Consider the following 15823-nt stretch of genomic DNA (forward strand, 5'->3'; position numbering starts at 1 on the left):
AGAAACATGGCAAACGTTGTTTAGAATCCATCCTCAAGGTGTTTTTCTAATATCTATTCGATAATATATCAGTCAGGACAATTCGTTTTTCACTCTGACCGATTGGAGTAATGGCTACCTCTGTATTTTACGCGAGAATCTCTCTCGGAGCCACCATGTGACCACTTACGCAATGTGGCTGCCTACGGCTATTCTTCAACAGAAATGCGTAAAACTACGCCACAATGCTGTAGACACCTTGGGGAATACGTAGAAAGCGTAAGCTCGTTCACAGCTGAATAGGGAGTCATTGGAACGCAGCGCTTTCAAAACCTGGGGCACTTCCGGATTAAATTTTTCTCAGGCTTTCGCCTGCATCATCAGTTCTGTTATACTCACAGACAATATCTTTACAGTTTTGGAAACATTAGAGTGATTTCTATCCAAAGCTGTCAATTATATGCATATTCTAGCATATTTTCCTGACAAAATATCCCGTTTAAAACGGGAACGTTTTTTTTCCAAAAATGAAAATACTGCCCCCTAACACCAAGAGGTTTTAAGTGGCCCAGCCAGAGCCCGGACTTGAACCCGATCAAGCATCTCTGGAGAGACTGGAAAATAGCTGTGCAGCGACGCTCCCCATCCAACCTGACAGAGCTTGAAAGGATCTGCAGAGAAGAATAGGAGAAACTCCCCAAATACAGGTTTGCCAAGCTTGTAGCGTCATACCCAAGAAGACTCAAGGCTATAATCAATGCCAAACGTGCTTTAACAAAGTAATGAGTAAAGGGTCAGAATACTTATGTAAATGTGATATCCCCCCCAAATAAAATATATGTGCAAACACTTTGAAAAACCTGTTTTTGCTTGGTCAAAAAATTACATCATTCTTAGAATAAGGCGTAACGTAACAAAATGTGGAGAAAGCTAAGAGATCTGTATACTTTCACTGAATGCACTGTATCTGGCTGTGTTGGTAAAATCACAACATATCCCATTAAGCCAAGCAGGGAGAGGCTGATCGTTGTCACAGTTCCAAGACCAGTCAGAAATGTCCAGCGTTAAGTAGCAATGATATCCTTCGCAACCGTCATCTTACGACATATCTTAAACCAGTCATGACTATTCAACAAAACAAGTACCGCCCTCAACCACAAAGTGTCAACCTCAATGTTTACATATCCTACATTACTCTTCTCATATGTATATACTGCTCAATACCATCTACTGCATCTTGCCTATGCTCCACGGCAATCACTCATCCATATATGCATATGTACATATTCTTATTCATCCCTTACATTTGTATGTATAAGGTAGTTGTTGTAAATTTGTTAGATTACTGGTTAGATATTACTGCATTCTCGGAACTAAAAGCACAAGCATTTCGCTACACTCACATTAACATCTGCTAACCATGTGTATGTGACCAATACAATTTGATTTGAGTTGATTTACAGCTAATTTCTTAGTTACATGATTGTAAAACTATCAAGGGAGTTTTGAAGTTGAGGGTGCAGTATTTCTGAAGTTTGCAATGAGGACGAAAACGAGCATAGTTCAGCTAGCCAGCTAGTTTAGCCAGGGAAAACCAGCTCCGGCCCAGGAGACAGATTGTAGTTTTTATTCCATGATATCAGAAGCTGGCGGCAAAAAGTTTGATTAAACAATTCAGATTACTTATATTTAAGGAGAGTGAATACAATCCCGAAATAAGCTGTAACTGTCAATAGTAAAACAAAGTTTTTGAGTGAACCCTGAATAAAGAAAATTAATTGTGAAGTCGGTTTCGGACCCGGTAGACTCCTTAACACCACTCTATAGAGTTGCTGCCATTGCTGTCTGACAAAAATCACTATTTTAGTAGTTCTTGAAAGTAAATAAGGCATACTCTTATTTTCAGGTTGAGATGGCTCTCAAAGCAACTGCTCTCTATCCCTCTCGATCACACCGTCTTCTGTCTATTCTCTCCCCACACAGATCGAACAAGTAGGCGTGCAATGGATTATGGTCATTGTAGTTAATTACCACATTTTATGTGCTAAACTATGCAGAATATTGGTATTTTGGAAACTACAACTCCCTACTACATTGCACAGTTCAAGCTTGATCTGATGTTTTTCTAGACAAACTGCGCATTGAGCTCACAGAAAAAAACAGAACGAAATGGAAATAAAATAATTGAACCGATGTCGGTCAAGTTGTTTAAAAACCGAGAAATAACAGACATTTCGGTTAATCTCTCAGCAATAATACTAATGACGATTTTGGGTTAAGACAGGGCCCGGGCCTTAAATTTGGCAGAGGTAGGACCTGAATGTTGTGGGCATGGGTACCCATGCAGGGCTCTAATAGGAACGGTGATTAGCAGAGTTGGGACAGGTGTAGTGAGTTGGCAGGAGAGGGGGCATGTCGAGAGGGTAATTGGGGTGTCTGGTTGCTGCCATGAGACTTCAGAACTGTTAGATAATCAAGGAAATGTACCTTTCATTAATATAGGGTGCATATCTCAATCAACTTCCTCTCCTCATCTTACTCCTAAGTATTGAAAGATGTGTAAGAATTGGAATGGTGAAAGCAAACACCTGGAGGATTGGATAGAAAAAGTGGCAAATGTTACTAAGTAGACTATCCTAGCCAAATGAATGATGAATGCCCAGTCCACCATATTACTTTAGCCTATACTATGTTTTAACCTCTTGAAGCTAGGGGGCACTATTTTTATTTTTGGAAAAATAAAGTTCCCAATGTAAACTGCCTATTTCTCAGGTCCAGATGCTAGAATATGCATATAATTGACAGCTTAGGATAGAAGACACTCTAAAGTTACCAAAACTGTAAAATTAGGGTCTGTGAGTATAACAGAACTGATATTGCAGGCGAAATCCTGAGAAAAATCCAATCAGGAAGTGACCCTTATTCTGAAACCCCTGTCTTTCTATGCATCCTTATTGCCCATTGAAAGGGATATCAACAAGATTCCTTTTTCTACGTCTTCCTTAAGGTGTCTACAGCCTTTAGACGTAGTTTCACGCCTTTATGTTGAAGAATGAGCGTAAACGAACACATTGTGTAAGTGGCCAGCTGATGGCTCCCAGAGTGATTCTTGCGTAAAAGAGAGAGGTAGCCATTTTTCCTCCCGGTCCAACTGAAAAGCCAACCTTCCCGGTTGACATATTATCGAATAGATATTTGAAAAACACCTTGAGGATTGATTATAAAAAACGTTTGCCACGTTTCTGTCGATATTATGGATATAATTAGATTTTTTTTTTCGCCGTTGTCGTGACCGCTATTTCCGGTGGATTTCTGAACATAACGTGACAAACAAACTGAGGTATTTTGGGTATAAAAATAATCTTTATGGAACAAAATGAACATTTGCTTTCTAACTGGGAGTCTCGTCAGTGAAAACATCCGAAGATCATCAAAGGTAAACGGTTCATTTGATTGCTTTTCTGATTTTCGTGACCAAGCTTCCTGCTGCTAGCTGGACATAATGCTATGTATGCTAGGCTATCGATAAACTTACACAAACGCTTGTCTTGCTATCGCTGTAAAGCATAATTTCAAAATCTGAGACGACAGGGTGATTAACAAATGGCTAAGCTGTGCTTCGCTATATTTCACTTGTGATTTCATGAATATGAAAATTTTCTAGTAAAATTATTTGACCGTTGCGCTATGCTAATTAGTGTAGTTGCTGACAATTCCCCCGGACCCGGGATCAGTCTTGGCTGATATCTTTTGATTTTCCCATGATGTCAAGCAAAGAGGCACTGAGTTTGAAGGTAGGCCTTGAAATACATCCACAGGTACACCTCCAATTGACTCAAATTATGTCAATTAGCCTATCAGAAGCTTCTGAAGCCAAAACATCATTTTTTGTAATATTCCAAGCTGTTTAAATGCACAGTCAACTTAGTGTATGTAAACTTCTGACCCACTGGAATTGTGATACAGTGAATTATAAGTGAAATAATCTGTCTGTAAACAATTGTTGGAAAAAGTGACATGTGTTATGCACTAAGTAGACTTTCTAACTGACTTTCCAAAACTATAGTTTGTTAACAAGAAATTTGTGGAGTTGTTGGAAAAACTAGTTTTAATGACTCCAACCTAAGTGTACGTAAACTTCTGACTTCAACTGTACATATCCCAACCAGATGCCATGGATTGACTATAGCCAATATCGGCACTGAATTGAAAGGCTACAGCTGCCGCTTTCAATAAGTGGGACTATAATCTGTGCGCTTATAAGAAATCCCGCTACGCCCTCCCACAAACCATCAAACAAGCAAGGCATCAATACAGGACCAAGACCGAATCCTACTACACCAGCTCTGACAATCATGGGATGTGGCAGGGCTAGCAAACTATCCTGGATTACAAAGGGAAACCAAGCCACGAGCTGTCCAGTGACGCGAGGCTACCAGATGAGCTAAAAACCTTCTATGCAAGCTTTGAGGCTAGCAAAAGTGAACTATGCATGAGAGCACCAGCTATTCCAGATGAATGTGTGATCATGCTTTCCATAGCCAATGTGAGTAAGACCTTTAAACAGGTTAACATTCACAATGCCGCAGGGCTAGACGCATTACCAGGACTCACACTCAGAGTATGCGCTGGCAAGTTTCTTCACTGATATTTTCAACCTCAGCCAAGGTAACCTGTCTAAATGACTATCGCCCAGTAGCACTCTCATCTGTAGCCATGAAATGCTTTGAAAGACTGATCAACACCATGGCTCACAACACCGTCATCCCAGACACCCTGGACCCACTCCAATTCGCATACCGCCCCAACAGATCCATAGATGACGTAATCTCTATTGCACCCACACTGATTTCCCACCTGGACAAAAGGCACACCGACGTGAGAATGCTGTTCATTGAATACACCTCAGCGTTCAACACCATTGTGCCCTCCAAGCTCATCACTAAGCTAAGGACCCTGGACTTCCTGACAGGCCGCCCCCAGGTAATGAGGGTAGGCAACAGCACATCCGCCACGCTGACCCTCAACACGGGAGCCCCTCAGGGTGCATGTTTAGTCCCCTCCAGTACTCCCTGTTCACCCACGACTGTGGGGCCATGCATGACTCCAACACAATTATTAAGTTTGCAGACATCACGACGGCCTGATCACCGATGAGACAGCTTACAGGGAGCAAGTCAGAGACCAGGCAGTGTGGTTCCAGGATAACAACCTCTCGCTCAACGTCAGCAGGAAAAAAGGAGCTAATTGTGGACTACATGAAACGGAGGGCCGAGCACGCCCCCATCCACATCGATGGGTCTGTTGTGGAACAAGGTCGAGAGCATCAAGTTCCTCGAAGTCCACATCACCAAGAAAGTATCATGGTCCACACACTTCCCAACAGGAGGCAGGAAAAAAGATTTGACCCTAAAAATCTCTTGCCACCCAAGTCATAGACTGTTCTTTCTACTACCGCATGGCAAGCAGTACCGATGCATCTAGTCTGGAACCAACAGGACCCTGAACAGCTTCTACCCCCAAGCTATAAAACTGCTAAATAGTTAGTTAAATAGTTAACCAAAAGCTACCCGGAATATCTGCATAGACCCTTTTTGCACTAATCTCTTTTGACTCATCACATACGCTGCTGTTACTGTTCATTGGTTATCCCTTTGCCTAGTCACTTTATCCCTACCTACCTCAATTACCTTATATCCTTGCACTTTTACTGGTACCCTGTGTATATTTTCTCTCTGCAATGTTTGGAAGGGCCCATCAGTAAGCAGTCTACACCTGTTGTTTATGAAGCATGTGACAAATACAATTTGATATGATAGACTATTGAGTTCTACCCCTGATCTGCCTTGATCTCTATATGGTAACCAAAAGGTTAGTAGAATTCACTGTATAGTTTACCCAGCAGTCCAGAGGAGGGCGGGTTCTTCTGGATGGGTTCGGCCATGTTGTCCTGGATTCGCTGCCAGAGCTGCCACTCAAAGCTGGGGTGCAGGATGTAGAAGGGCTGGAGGGGGTGGAGCCTCCTGTACCGCTGGTACTGGGCGAAGATGGGGTAGTCAGTCTTGTTGTACCACTGAGAAAGGGCAGTGGGTGGGGGTAAGGGAGATAGAAGAGATAGAAATGGATGGGTGGGGAGGAGAGGAGATGAGAAAGCAACAGGGATCAAGTGGAGAAGAGAAGAAAAGGTTTTTGTGATGGTACTTTCTGTCCAGGTTATTTAAATTGAATATTCAACAACATCTACCGCTGCCTAGTTAGGATTCGGCACTCACTGTCACAACCAGGTTCCATTCCCAGTCAGGGACCTACTCTTATAAGCATTATATTCTACTGTGTACACACTACGCTGTATTCTGTTCAAGTCAACATAGATATATATATTTTTCCACCCTTTATTTATCTAGGCAAGTCAGTTAAGAACAATTCCTTATTTACAATGACAGTCTAGGAACAGTGAGTTAAATGACTTTTTCAGGGGCAGAACAACAGATTTTTACCTTATCAGCTCAGGGATTCGATCTAGCAACCTTTCGGTACTGGCCCAACGCTCTACACACTAGGCTACCTGCCCTACCCTAATTTGATATTCATATTCGGTTTTCACACACCTCAGTTCATTTATTTATTTGGATGTGAAAAGTGGTAGTAACATTGTAAACAAAATGGTGGACTCATTTATTGAACCTTTATTTAAGCAGGAAGTCATCCCGAGTCCACGGTCTTTTTCACAGATGAGCCCTGCATGATATGGAGGACCAAAGCTGCCATAATTAGAATGAAATGAATAAATAGGTAAATGCAGACAAATAGATAAAAACATGAATATGTAAATAAATCCACACATAGAGATAAAAAAAACGAATAAACACATAAATAGATAAACAATGATTTAAATAATGAATCCCACTTTCTTTAATTTTTTCATTAATATTATTTCTTAAATTATTTATGTAATTCTTCCTCCAAAATGATAATGAGGGGGTTCAAGCAAACATATGTGGGTGGTATCTAACACACCATTGCTAGATCAATGCCACGGCTCATTGATCAATTTCATTTGACTGGGCTGCATTCAGTATGACAGAACGTGTTCAAAGTTTAAAGGCCATGTTTCACATTAGCACCCCCAAACAATAATGTGTAGCACATATAGGTGTGTATCAATATGAAATCTCACTTTGGGGGTGGAAATTGGAGATAAAATCTATTATATTGTATTGACCTGACTAGTTCATAAAGGAACAATTGTCCAGACAGAGGATTGAGTTTACGAATTGACGGTTTATTAACCCAACTTCACACAGGCTACTGTTTGGCCGTAGCCCCCGCCAAATAAATGAAGAATACCCTAGTAAACAACCGTGACCTTCTCTTGTGAAGGCCAGATGTAAGAGATGGCTAAACCTGGTCGTAAATTCCAATACTCAATCCCCCTGCCCAACCCAACCTCCACGCCACTCCGCCAACCACCAGGATGCCTGGAATCAGAACATTCCAGGCATTCCTGTGATTGGCAGATAGCAGGTTGATTGGCATGGCAGACCCCGCAAACACTGGGTATTGGTAAGTACAACACAACCAACTAATAGCCTAACACATAACACAAAGTTCCTCCCCCGCATCAAAGTTCCTCATCCCCAAGGGAACAAACAAAGTCGCTGAAGCGACCCGGAGGTCGCATGGCCGTGATGGTCGTAGATTGTCCAGATGTGAAACAGGGGGCTCCATCTATGGACGGGGGCTGCCCCTCTGGAACCCAGAGGATGAAGGCAGGGACATAGGGGACAAGGGTGCGGGAACGGGGATTACAGTCCTTTGCTCCGGGGACCCACGAGGTGACACAGGGAGGGAGACTGGGGGAGTGGGCTGTCTGGAGCCTTGTCTGCGACACCTGGGGGTGGGTGCCTGGAGAATGGAAGGGGAGGGGAATTGTGGGGGTCCCTGGGGTTTGGGGAGAAGAGGCCCCTCTGTATGGGGCTAACCTGGCCCGGTGAATTGCCACCTTTCACCCCCTGGGAGAAAGCTGCACCCGGCAAACAACCTCCCCTACCCTCTCCAGGATGCTGCAAGGTCCCACCCAGTGACTGTCCAACTTTCTGGCATCTGCCTTGCTTTCTCAAGGGGATGTAGACCCAGATCAGCTTCTCAGCCACAAAGTGCCTTCCCCGGGTGTGCATGTGATAGTTCCTCTTCTGCCTCATATCTGTATTCACCAGCTGCTCTCTGGTGAAGGTGTGGGCTCTCTCCAGGCGGTCCTGGAGTCTCCGGGCATACTCCTGCCCCGGGGGCACACGAGGGCTATCCAGGGGCCGACCAAACACCATCTCCGCAGGGGTGCGGATCTCTCTCCCCAGCATGAGGAGGGCAGGTGTGCAGGAAGTCTTGGACAGGGGAGTGGTATGCCATGAGGACCATAGCCAGGTGCTTGTCCCAGTCATGCTGGTGTTTGGCAGAGACAATGGCCAGCTGCTGTCCAAGCGTTTTGTTGAAGCGCTCTGTCACTTTGAGGATGGAGAGGAGTAGTGCGGGTCTTGTGCATACCCAGCCTCTCAAACATGGTGGCGAACACACGGGACTCAAAGTTTCTGCCTTGGTTGCTGTGGATGGACTCCGCAGCTCCAAACCTGCTGAACATCCCCACTGTCAGGGCATTGACAATGGTCTCTGCCTCCTGGTCAGGCAGAGCATAAGCCTCGGGCCATTTTATGAAATAGTCCATGGCTGTGAGCACCCAGCGGTTTCCACTGTCTGTGGTGGGAAACGGCCCAACTACATCCACTCCCAACCTCTCCATGGGAGCCCCCACTGGGAACTGTTGGAGCTGAGCATGAGAGCAGACTGGGGGACCCTTTCTCACTGTGCAGTTGTCACAGATGCGGAAAAAGTCCTCCACATCCCTCTTGTGCTTCCCCCAGTAAAAGGCCTGACGGAGGTGGCGGAGTGTTTTTGTGACACAAAAGTGTCCTCTCCCCACCCCCCCCATGAGTGCTCTGGACACAGCCTCTTGCAGCGCTTTTGGGACCACCACCTCTCCTTTCCCATGCCTGCTGTAGCACGCCATCAGCCAGGCGCAGTCTCTCAAACTTTGACCACAACAATTTGGTCGCGAGTGAGAGTCTCAGCTGCGCCCCTGCTGCTGCCCCCATTCAGCCACTTCAACAGTCTGCAGCTCACAGGGCCGACAGACTGTGGCACAGACCCCCTCCTCTGCACACAGCTCTCTCTCACGTCCCTCTCTCTGCTCACAGTGGTGGCACCTGCCTGCAATACAGGACCAACGGGACATGGCGTTGGAGTGGCATGCCCCTGCCCTGTGCACAATTGTGAAGTACGGCTGAAACTCTTCCAACCAGCATGCCACCTGCCCCTCTGGCTCTATGAAAGACATGAGCCACTGAAGAGCAGAGTGGTCAGTCCTTACAGTAAAGGACAGGCCACCCAGGTAGTTCTTGAAGTTGATGGAAACCACAACAGCCAAGAGCTCCCGCCGGGTGACACAGTAGCGGCGCTCATGTTTGTTAAATGTTTTGCTGAAGTATGCCACCACTCTCTCACCCTCTGGCTCCACATGGGCCAGCACCCCACCCATGCCCACATTGCTTGCATCTGTGTCCAGGATAAAGGGCAAGGTGAGGTCAGGGGGCGAGCACGGGGCCTCGATCAGTGCACGTTTCAGGGTGTTGAGACCTGCGACCTACGGCAGCCACCCACTCCAGCACAAGCTGTAGCGCCACAAGGGCTGACTGGAAGGCACTGCCATGGGCCAGGATGTCATCGAGGTATACCAGACACTGCTGGTGGGGGATGCCATCCAGCACCCTGTCCATCAAACGCTCAAAAGTAGCTGGAGCGTTGCACAGGCCGAAGCACAGGACCTTGAACTGCCAGTATCCTCTGTTAGTGGAGAACGCAGTTTTGGTTCTGGCCTCTGGGGAGAGGGGCACCTGCCAGTAGCCACTGCGGAGGTCTAGTGAGGAGAACCAGGAGGACCCCCTAACAAGGTCCAGCGAATCATCCATACGTGGTATGGGGTATGAGTCCTTCCTGGTTACCTCATTCAGCCACCTGTAGTCCGCACAGAACCTCAGCTTGCCCCCCTTTTTAGGAACCATGACGACTGGCGCCGCCCAGGGGCTGTCTGAGGGCTCGATGAAGTCTGCCCGCTGCATCTCCAACACAGCCTTGTCTGCCGCCTCCTGGTGTGCCAACAGGATACGGTGAGGACGCATCTTGATGGGCCGAGCATCACCTGTGTCGATCTCACGCTGCACCAGATGAGTCTGACCCACCTCTTCCTCACTCAGCGCAAAGCTGTCTCTGAATTCAAACAGCAACTGCCACAACCATTCCTGCTGCTCGGGTCAAGATGAACACAGTTCCTCCACCATATCTCCCTCACTGCAGACAGTGTCCTTTCCTCTCCCATCTGGGGTAACTGGGCTGGGGGGGCGCGGCCGGGCTCACGGAGGGATGTGTCGTGGAGGTAGCTGGGGGAATGTAACACACAGTCGTAGTTGACAGAGAGGCTGGGGAAAAGTCACACACAGATATGGGGGAGGGGGGGGGGGGGCAGCCATGAGTCTCTGTGTGGCTTTAACTGTTGGAGTAAAGGGTTGGTTGGGTTGAGTGAATGTGACATTAGGGGGGGGCATGGTGACTGCCGGCCCTCCCTGGAAGCTCAGTGTGCCCCTAACTGGCAGCCTGTGCTCCTAATAAAGTCCAACCCCAGGATACAAGGGTCCTGCACAGCCGCCACCCACACAGGATGACGCACAGTCCTGCCCCCTACTGTCAGAGTCATCATTCCCTTCCCTTTCATGGGTGCCAGCTAACCTGTGACTGTGCAGAGCTGCACAGTTGTGGGCTCCAACCTGGCACAATATCTGACCTCACCAGGGTTACTGTGGACCCAGTGTCCACCAGGGCAGAGCAGGGCAACCCTCCCCCCTCACAGTGACAGGGACATGACAAAAGTCCCCAACACAGGTCCAGCCTACCACCACAACAGGCTCCAAATCAAATCAAATCAAATGTATTTATATAGCCCTTCGTACATCAGTTGATATCTCAAAGTGCTGTACAGAAACACAGCCTAAAACCCCAAACAGCCAGCAATGCAGGTGTAGAAGCACGGTGGCTAGGAAAAACTCCCTAGAAAGGAGCTTGCCATCGTCCATCAGCTTGCCATCAGCTTGCCATCGTCTGCTTCTGAGGGAAGTGGAGCCTTGCTTCCACGTCTGTGCCGGTGGGCTCTTCCTGAAGATGATGGTGGTTGGGAAAGAGAGCCAGGGGTCCGCACTACCAGGGCTATGCAGCCCCCGAGCCGATTCCCTGAGCTCTGGGGGACATGGGGCAAACTTGCCGCAGATGGCCTGGCTGGCCACACCCCCAGCAGACCCTGGGACCAGGGCGTGTGTTTCGTGTTGCCTGCACAGCACGAATTAATTCAGTCATTTCAGCCAACAATGCAGGCTTTTCCGGCTCTGGGCTGCTCTGCCCCCCAGCCCACACAGTGGGTCTGTCTCCCTGCACTCCCACCAAAGCCCCAGTTGAAGCCCCAGCCCATACTAGCTCCCTCTCCATAGCCATCTCCAAGGCTATCTGCAATGACTCAGGATGAGCCAGCTGGGCCTGTATGCACGAGAGAACGCCTGTATGAACTGGTCCCGTGCTAGCTCGCTCTGCACGCAGCCCGGGCTGTACACACTGTCCAAAGCGCCTTCTCAGTGCTCCCACTAAAGACCAGGGGCTAATCAATATCAAACAGGTCAGATCATCATCCGTGAGTCACAAAGCCAACTGCAGTGCCCAATCTTCATTTGACCACCCCCAAAAATGAGCTAACAGTTCAAACTGAGCATGAAAAGCTTCCCAATCTGCCTTACCAGAATACTTCAGGGTCTTAAAACCTGTTTGGCATTTTCACAGAAACCTCCTGCTACTCAGGCCAAGAAGCTAATATATGCATATTATTAGTAGTATTGGATAGAAAACACTCTGAAGTTTCTAAAACTGTTTGAATGATGTCTGTGAGTATAATAACAGAACTCATATGGCAGGTGAAAACCTGAGAAATATCCAACCAGGAAGTGGGAAATCTGAGGTTTGTAGTTTTTCAACTCATTGCCTATCGAATATACAGTGTCTATGGGGTCATATTGCACTTCCTAAGGCTTCCACTAGATGTCAACAGTCTTTAAAATGTTGTTTGAGGCTTCTACTGTGAAGTGGGGGCAAATGAGAGCTGATTCAACCAGAGGCCTGCCAGAGTGCCATGAGCGGATCACGCGCGCACACGTGAGAGCGACCTGCATTCCATTGCAATTCTAAAGACAAAGGAATTCTCCGGTTGGAACATTATTGAAGATTTATGTCAAAAACATCCTAAAGATTGATTCTATACTTCGTTTGACATGTTTCTACGAACTGTAATATGACTTTTTGAACTTTTCGTCTGAACTTTCATCTGGACTTGCCCGCACCTCGTGAGCTTGGATTTGTTTACCAAACGTGAACAAAACAGGTATTTGGACATAAATTATGGACTTTATCGAACAAAACAACCATTTATTGTGGAACTGTTATTCCTGGGAGTGCATTCTGATGAAGATCATCAAAGGTAAGTGAATATTTATAACACTATTTCTATTTTTTATAACACTATTTTACTGACTCCACAACATGGCGGGTATCTGCATGTCTTGTTTTTGTGTCTGAGCGCCGTACTCATGGTTTGCTTTTTCCGTAAAGCTTTTTTGAAATCTGACACAGCGGTTGCATTATTTTAAGGAGAACTATATCTATAATTCTGTGCATAATAGTTGTATCTTTATCAAAGTTTATTATGAGTATTTCTGTAAATTAGTGTGGCTCTCTGAAAATTCGCCGGATGTTTTCGAGGCACAACATTACTGACCATAAAGTGCCAATGTAAACTGATATTTTTGAATATAAATATGAACTTTATCGAACAAAACATACACGAGCCTGAGAAGTTTTAACAGATACGGATGCAATCGGGACCTAGGCGCCACCATGTTTTTTTACATCCTGAGCCCCAGATTCCTCGTCCCACCTTGTCGACGTCACCCCTTCAGTTCACCCACCAAAATCTGCACAAAGCACAGTCGACGAAGCACTCATGCCCGCTTCAGCCGCCATCATTCTTTTGTCCTCCCTCAAGCGGCCTCTGTGCTCCGACGCCCTGGCGATCTCCTCAGCTGGCTCAGCAGCTCTCTACAACGTCCATGCACACGCACCTCCTTGGCCATAATCGACCCCTACCTCCACCTTCACTCTCGGATTCCCTCAAAGCATTTCCAACCCTGATTCTCACGTACGTTAGCTAGCCACGGAAGTCAGCTAGCTAGCTGGCTAACACGGAACCCAAACTGGCTGCGCGCGTGCACCATCGTGCGCTATCATGCATGAATGTATTTTGTCCCCCTACACCAAACGCGATCATGACACGGAGGTTAAAATATCAAAACAAACTCTGACCCAATGACATTAATTTGGGGACAGGTCGAAAAGCATTAAACATGTATGGCAATTTAGCTAGTTAGCTTGCACTTGCTGGCTAATTTGTCCTATTTAGCTAGCTTGCTATTGCGAGCTAATTTTCTCCTGGGATATAAACATTGAGTTGTTATTTTACCTGAAATGCACAAGGTCCTCTACTCTGACAATTAATCCACACATAAAACGGCCAACCAAATCGTTTCTAGTTATCTCTCCTCCTTCCAGGCTTTTTCATCTTTGAACTTATATGGTGATCGGCATCTAAACTTTCATAGTATTACCACGACGACCTGCAAAAAATTTCGTTTTTCAATCACCGACGTGGGTATAACCAATGAGGAGATGGCACGTGGGTACCTGTTTCTACAAACCAATGAGGAGATGGGAGAGGCAGGACTTGCAGCGCGATCTACATCAGAAATATAACTGATTTCTATTTTAGCCCTTGGCAACGCAGATGCTCGTTGGCATGCGCGAGCAGTGTGAGTGCCATAATTGAATAACATGGATTTCAACATTTATTTTGCGACCCGGACAAACGCAACGTGTCCGGTCTGGTCAGCATGTAACTTTTATCAACGTTTTTACTTCTGACACCAATGTAATGTCCTGACTAGATCATAAAGGAACAATTGTCCAGACAGAGGATTGAGTTTACGAATTGACGGTTTATTAACCCAACTTCACACAGGCCACTGTTTGGTCGTAGCCCCCGCCAAATAAATGAAGGATACCCTATAAAACAACCGTGACCTTGTGAAAGTCAGACATAAGTGAGAGAACAATGGCTAAACCTGGTCTTAACTTCCAATGCTCCATCCCCTTGCCTAACCCCCTCCACCCACAACCAGAATGCCCGGCATCAGAACATTCCAGGCATTCCTGTGATTGGCAGATAGCAGGTTGATTGGCATGGCGGACCCCGCGAACACTGGGTGTTGGTAAGTACAACACAACCAACTAATAGCCTAACACATAACACACAACTAACTGTCTGTGCTGGTCGCTACACTATGCTGCTGTGACCCACGTGCACCATAAAACACACACAAATACAATTTCCTTCTTTGACATAGAAACAGGTGAACAGTTTTGGAACACTGAGCCATTGATTGCATTAGGTGGCTGTGTTACAAGTGGGTTGCTTCTGACAATAAGGCACCGGACTACAACCATATAGTTTTGAACCTATAAGACAAAGGGATGAGAGTAGGCAAGGAGCCGACGAGAGGAATGTCCAGAAAAGCATGGTAAACTAACATTACTGAGCATCAAGCTAGCTAGCTTGGCTGCAACTGATAAAGTTGAGTTGGCTAGCTAGCTGTGTTTCATAGCCAGACTTAGTTTTACATTTAGCTTGCTAGCTAATGAACTTAACAACAATTATCAAAAAACATTATTTTCTAGGTAGCTCAATATTTGTCAGATGTAAAGCAAGCAGGATCGTGGCATGTCAGAAGCAATGCATGTTAGCTAACTCACGTTAACTAGATCACTTATTAAATAATAGAGTGGATACTTAATAAGCTAGCAGCTAGCTAACTACAGTCAAGTAAGGAGGAGCATGTTGTCATGATGGAATAAAATCACCTAGCTATGTGAAGCTAGCCACAATACGGATTAGCCACAATCGTTGCATTTACTGTTTAACTTAGGAAATGTTAGTGAGATGCGGCATGGTGCCATAAAAAAAAAAATAGTTTAACTAGCTATAACATCTCATGTATGTGTAATTTGTCATAGCCGTTATCAGAAAATGGCATGCATACTCAGATCTATTGTCATTTAAAGACATACATGTGAAATATGGATACTGATACATGAATCATAAATACAGGTACCATTTTCTTGTTAGTCTCTGCAGGTTTGTCATCTGATTTCTTGGAGCCAGGTGGGGATAGATGAAACCATACTGCAAGGCAGGACATTTCTCTGCATCCAGGTTGAGGCTTGCTACCAGCAGGAACATGGAGCACTCTCTCAGTAAGTCATGATATTATTATTTTCCTTTACATTGCATGATACTAGGCAGGAGGCCCTGGGCCAGTGGGAGGTCAGGGCTCACTCTCTTTCTAGCACGCACTAGCCTTCTAGCACGCAAGAGCCATCTAACCAACGACCTGCAATCTCTCCAGAGCACAGAATAGTAAGCTACACTCATATGCACCATGTAAACCACTGTGGCAGTCTGCCTGTGTGATGACAGTATATTATCCACAGCCACTGGTTGGATTAGATTTATCATACTCATTCCAAATTTCATGCTCTCTCCTCCCTGTAAAAGTCTCCCAGACTTTTATCAAAACTAACACGTGTCCATCCT

The 15823-nt window shown here is 45.9% G+C and overlaps 1 protein-coding gene across 1 annotated transcript in view; it reads right to left on the reverse strand.

Moving 5' to 3' along the window:
- Positions 1–15823, reverse strand: part of LOC139392764 (ST6 beta-galactosamide alpha-2,6-sialyltranferase 1) — a 176840-nt gene that overhangs the window by 18046 nt on the left and 142971 nt on the right. The window contains exon 8 of the mRNA XM_071141011.1: positions 5878–6052. Coding sequence (XP_070997112.1) covers positions 5878–6052 — 175 coding nt within the window. The remainder of the gene's footprint in view (positions 1–5877; positions 6053–15823) is intronic.

Source organism: Oncorhynchus clarkii, chromosome 33 (assembly GCF_045791955.1).
Source record: "Oncorhynchus clarkii lewisi isolate Uvic-CL-2024 chromosome 33, UVic_Ocla_1.0, whole genome shotgun sequence".
Classification (NCBI taxonomy): domain Eukaryota; kingdom Metazoa; phylum Chordata; class Actinopteri; order Salmoniformes; family Salmonidae; genus Oncorhynchus; species Oncorhynchus clarkii.